At 40.1% G+C, this 6,000-nt stretch overlaps 1 protein-coding gene across 1 annotated transcript in view; it reads right to left on the bottom strand.

The window, feature by feature from the left end:
- Positions 1-2,820: 2,820 nt before the first annotated feature.
- LOC145392733 (uncharacterized) overlaps positions 2,821-6,000 on the bottom strand; it is a 123,707-nt gene continuing 120,527 nt past the window's right edge. The window contains 1 exon segment of the mRNA XM_080267032.1: positions 2,821-2,983. Within this exon segment, the coding sequence (XP_080123158.1) occupies positions 2,900-2,983 (84 nt within the window). The 3' untranslated portion in view covers positions 2,821-2,899.

Here is a 6,000-nt window from a genome sequence, read left to right as displayed (position 1 = left end):
ATTATCCCTTACCATTACACTCCTAACAAATGCTGCAAACAAAGATCCCATAGCAAAGATACCTCTGTGGTAAGGGATATTTGTATGTAGCATGTGTTAGGAGTGTAATGCTGTATGGTACACACCTGGGCGATACAGGCAGAGCATATTTATAGGCTAAGTGACGATGATTTTGATGGTTGTGCAGGAGTCCTTGAATATGAGGTCTGGGGCACCAGGATTGCAGTTGAAGAGCTGAGGAAGGATAGGACTTGAATATGTTGGTGGTGTGATGATGTGGGGTACATAGAAATAGCTTGGCCATGTTGAGAGGACGAAGGATAACTACTGTATAGGGTGTAGAGGGTGAGAAGTGTTAATATCACGGGCAGGGTTGCAAGAGTCAGACAGAGAGAGACCTAGGATGAGGTCACAGTGTGACCTCAGGAATAAAGAACTGAATAGGGAGGCTGCCAGAGACTGAGCTGCATGGGACGCCGCCATTAGGTGACCAAGGCCAACGCATGCACGTATGTTATAAACGACATGAAATGAATAATACAATCTCATATTTAAGCTGCACAAAACTGTCTGGAAGTGGGGGGGGGGAGTCATCAGACTGAAGGGGTTAGATACTTTTTCTAGGCCCTTGATCACTGTAACATTTTACTGGTTTATTTCTGCTGTCTCCAGACCATTTTCTTCACTAGGCATGATCTCCTGTACTGAATGAATTAAAGTGCCATAACCAACTCCTTCATTTTGAAAAACCTTTCGTAAGCTGAATAAAACTGTCTGAAGTTTGCAACAATAAAATTAATAATATATCAAACTGAAGTGATTAACCGCAGATCATATCAACTACAGCCTAATCTATTTAACAAAGTGGTTTTTGTTTTGTGTTCTTGCAACCCCTACATTCAGCTTGGGGAAATCTCTCATGCGGGACTAAAGCAATTAGCAAAAGTCTCTAATAGCACATTTCCATGTGAATGTTAGTGTTTAATTTACTCACAATTAAAGAATGTGGTAGGTGGGGGCGCTCACCATCCACTCACTCGATGTAGGCTAGTTCTGCTTTGGGTGTCTGCCCTTTCCTCTCTTCCATCTTTCCTTCATTCTTTCCTCTTCTTTCTGCCTGGGGGTGACTTTACACTCCCTTTTCTGTCTTTCTTTCCTTCATTCTTTCGCCTTCCTTCTGCCTATGGATGACTACATCGTCAAGCCAAATGGTTTCCTATAGACTAGGAGGAAACCATATACTATGCTGGGTGGTAACCATAAAACCAAATTGTGGCTCCTGGTGGTTTAGTGGGTACGGTAATTAAGGTGCTCCAATCAGACTGAGCATGTATAGGTTTATATCCAAGGGATGGTTGGGGTTTAATACTCACACAGTGCCACTCACGGATGAGTGAGGCTGGTCACTCTCATCTTAAATGTCAGGACCAACATGCCTAGCCCCGGGTTCCTACACGTTCCTCATAGAGCGACATAGGATCAGATGTTGCATGGAGAATCAAAGAATCTTTTAACCCCCGCAGTACCATTATGTTAGTATTTAATCATAATTACATGTACTGTAGCTTACTCATAATTACCATATTCACTACTTTTAGTAGCCCCTACAGTGTCATGATGTTAGTGCTGTATTGAATTTAATCATATTATTTTCAGTACTGCTATCCCTTCACTATGATGTTTTTATTATTACCACCAAATGATTTTATTCATCAACATTGTTCAACTCTGGAAATGGGGAAGTTAATTAAAAAGAGCTGAATATGATAGTCGGGTTGTGGCCACGTCAGAATTAATGTCATTAGACTAAAAAAAAAAAAAAAAAAAAAAAAAAATATTGCTGATGGTGCCTGTATTTTAGAAATACTTTTAAAACAAACAACCAAACATAACCAAACCTCCTGGTGATAAACCAAAATTGTGTTTATCATTCTGGTACGCTGAGCACAATCCAACCTTCCGCCAACCAAACCTGGCTAATTCTGAAGTAGGTACAGTTAGTCCTTGTTCTATGCAAGGGATGTGTTCTTAAATATCACAGCTTTTTACATAAACCTGGTACTGTACTGAAAAGTGAGGGATCTGGAAAATGAGCTTTATGGGTTGCAACAGAACTTCAGTAGGTAATTACTAAGAATTTGACTGCAAAATTGAATGTCAAAAGAGGAGACCTATAACAAGGACTTACTGTATTAAAAAAATGTCTCCACCAGTCCACACATCTATTTACACATATGTACACAAAGAGCAAACTATCCCTAATCAGATCCTTATCATGACTCAACAAGTCAAAACCTATAAATAATTGCCAACTAAACACTAACTACTGTACTGCAGCTTAAAACTATTAATCATTTAGGACTGCAAAACTACAGTAACAGGGCAGCAACGTGCATGGCTCACAACACATAGTACAGTCACTGCTGGGTCACAGTCAACAACCAACTCAACACTGACAGGGCTTTTTATACATATAAAGAATGAAAACACATACAGGGTATTAGGTTTCACAGTTATATAATTTTCTGAAACCAACAAAAAATAAAATTAACTACAGTACTTCCCTGCCCACAAAATGTGCCCTTGCCAACAATATAACTAAAACAATGTCTAGTTATACTGTTATACAAGAGACATACAGTAATTGGCTCAAAGTCATCCAACTTTCTAACAATCTTATGTACAGTTCAAGGAGAATTTAAGCAAAAGGTAAACAAATGGCATGGTGCTGGTAATGGTAGTAGAAAGTGATGCAATGAATAACAGGAAACAATTCTAAACAGCAAACTGAGATGATGAAATCTGTCATGGAGATGAGTATGATGAATAACATGAATAACATTACATAATTTTACAATATTTAGACTTAAAAATTAAACAGTTCACTGACAGGATCACATTATGAAGAACAGATCCGTTTGAAGATAAAGTTAAACTCGTAGAACTTCTCCCCAATAGTCTCCGATGCATAGTTGCAAGGGTCCTGGTGGGAGAAAAAAATAATTAAAAAGAAAAGTGTTAAATGTGAAAGGAAGAGGGAAAAAACATCTCTCTCTTTTTCCTTAAATCATATTTACAAATCTTTTATATTACTTCCATAATTTTTGTAATGCAATTTAGCTCATTCTCTACTGTTCATTTCATTTTTGTATGGTGTTATTGAATTAACTATAAGATACTGTCACCTAATGACAATCTTTATCCATTTTCTACTGAGGTAAAGCAGGATACATATTAAACATTGTTTATCATAAAACAAATAATTTGGAACATGGGTGGAAAATGGGAAAGGGGTCAAGACAGTCATATCACTAAGGGTAGGGTACGGTACTCTCTGAGAGATGGACGTTTGGCAGAGGTTCATAATGGATGCTGTCTGGAGGTTCTGGATGGCTGTTGAGGCTATATGTTTGTGTATGTGTTGTGAGGTGAAGTGCTGGGCAGAGGAGAGGGATCTTATGAAGACCCTCTGTGTGTGTGTGTGTGTGTGTGTGTGTGTGTGTGTGTGTGTGTGTGTGTGTGTGTGTGTGTGTGTGTGTGTGTGTGTGTGTGTGTGTGTGTGTGTGTGTGTGTGTGTGTGTGTGTGTGTGTGTGTGTGTGTGTGTGTGTGTGTGTGTGTGTGTGTGTGTGTGTGTGTGTGTGTGTGTGTGTGTGTGTGTGTGTGTGTGTGTGTGTGTGTGTGTGTGTGTGTGTGTGTGTGTGTGTGTGTGTGTGTGTGTGTGTGTGTGTGTGTGTGTGTGTGTGTGTGTGTGTGTGTGTGTGTGTGTGTGTGTGTGTGTGTGTGTGTGTGTGTGTGTGTGTGTGTGTGTGTGTGTGTGTGTGTGTGTGTGTGTGTGTGTGTGTGTGTGTGTGTGTGTGTGTGTGTGTGTGTGTGTGTGTGTGTGTGTGTGTGTGTGTGTGTGTGTGTGTGTGTGTGTGTGTGTGTGTGTGTGTGTGTGTGTGTGTGTGTGTGTGTGTGTGTGTGTGTGTGTGTGTGTGTGTGTGTGTGTGTGTGTGTGTGTGTGTGTGTGTGTGTGTGTGTGTGTGTGTGTGTGTGTGTGTGTGTGTGTGTGTGTGTGTGTGTGTGTGTGTGTGTGTGTGTGTGTGTGTGTGTGTGTGTGTGTGTGTGTGTGTGTGTGTGTGTGTGTGTGTGTGTGTGTGTGTGTGTGTGTGTGTGTGTGTGTGTGTGTGTGTGTTTTTTCCCTGTCAAGGAGGAGAATGCAAAATGAAGTTAAAAGGGTGGGATGGATCTTGAGCTGAAGTAATAAATGAAATGATGAAACAAAATTAATACTAGCATATCAGAACTATTAATAAATGTGGACATCCATCCATTTGCTCACCATTAAGGTCCCTGAAGTGTTTTTAGGAATTTGATTTCAGGTTGTCAGATCAAACCAGCACAAAGTTTAGTTTATTTCATGTCCTCTTTGTCTGAACACATCAATGAAGGTTCACTCTGACCTAATTACATCCATTTAGGGAAAATGTGGTCCAGTGAGGTCATTTAGGTACAGTCAAGTTAGGTTAGGTCCTATCTAGCCTCTTTAGGCCATTTCAGGTCCATTAATGCCATTTACATCCTAACTGGTCCAATCGGGTTAATTCTACTTCACTCAAGGCTATTCACATTCAGTTATATCCAATCATGTTAATTTGGATCTGATCAGATTAGTTTATTCAGGTCCCATCAGGACTCACATTCACTTAAAACTACTCAGGTCAGGAATGTTTACCAGATTGTATATGCAGCAAGAATAATGCTGCTGCAAAAAGTATCATGATATATTAGGGTATGGGAGGAATCATGATAAGACTGTTTTGATTATTGGCACCTGGTGTTTAGTGGGTAATTAAGTTGCTCCAATTGGACTGCACCTTTGTAGGTTTATATCCAAGGGGTGACTGGGGTTTATTGCTCACGTAATGCCACTCAGGGATAAATGAGGCTGATCACTTTCGTCTTAAATGTCAGGACCAACTTGCCTAGCCCCGGGTTCCTACACTCCTCACGGGGTGACATAAGCTTGGATGACGGATGGATAACAATGTCCCTATGAATGAAAGTAAAACAGTAGAATCCCTCTAACTCAGACTATGGGGGTGGGGGATTGTCCTAGTTATGAGGTTGTCCGAGATATAGCGAATAAATTTCAAATAGCTGTCAGAAGCATTTTGTTTACCTTCAATTAAAATTCACAGTGTTATGTTTTTTTCAAAATCTAAACAGCCACCCAGTGTTAGCCTTGAAATCCTCTTGTTTCATTTGTTCTGCCAGACATTCAGCAGCTGCTTGAAATTCAATGCCTCTAACTCTAACTTTTGCAAAGCACTGTCGTAGGTAGTGTACCATTCATAAACTACCTCATCTAAGTTTTAATTATTTAGCTTTCTAAATCTCTTCATTGTTAACTGTTCATTGCTAACAACAAAACTGGCTGCACTACCCATAGGTTTATCTTTGGCTTTCCTCATATCAGACACACATCATCATCATTATCTAATCCTGTGTTGCCCCATGAGAAGCATAGGAGCCTGGGGGCTAGGCAAGTTGGTCCTGACATTTAAGATGAGAGTGACCAGCCTCACTCATCCCTGAGTGGCATTACATGAGCAATAAACCCCAACCATCCCTTGGATATAAACCTGCACAGGCTCAATCTGATTGGAATGCCTTAATTACCCACTAAACCACCAGAAATCCTCTATTGTCACAACTTCAGCTGGAGCTGCTCGTTGTCCAGCTTTTCCAGGATTTTCAGCTTTTTTTGGTCACACGGATACTTTTGTTTACGTATGGGAACAGGCTTAGGCCTAAGGCTGAAAGTCTTTTTGGAAGACATCTTTCCTGTACATCTATACCTTGACTGAAAAAAACAAATACAGGTAATTACTAGAACATCACCGATTTTAAACATTACAATTGGAAGTGTGGTTACGGTCAAGCGTCGGTTATTTCATATAGCTAACCCGTACTCATCCAATCAAATTTGTCCACCCAGATTTTTTGTTACAACAGTG

This window comes from Coenobita brevimanus, chromosome 23 (assembly GCF_032717465.1).
Source record: "Coenobita brevimanus isolate Jiangsu-jjx chromosome 23, ASM3271746v2, whole genome shotgun sequence".
NCBI classification, from domain to species: Eukaryota; Metazoa; Arthropoda; class Malacostraca; order Decapoda; family Coenobitidae; genus Coenobita; species Coenobita brevimanus.
This window is presented reverse-complemented; position numbering and strand designations above follow the sequence as displayed.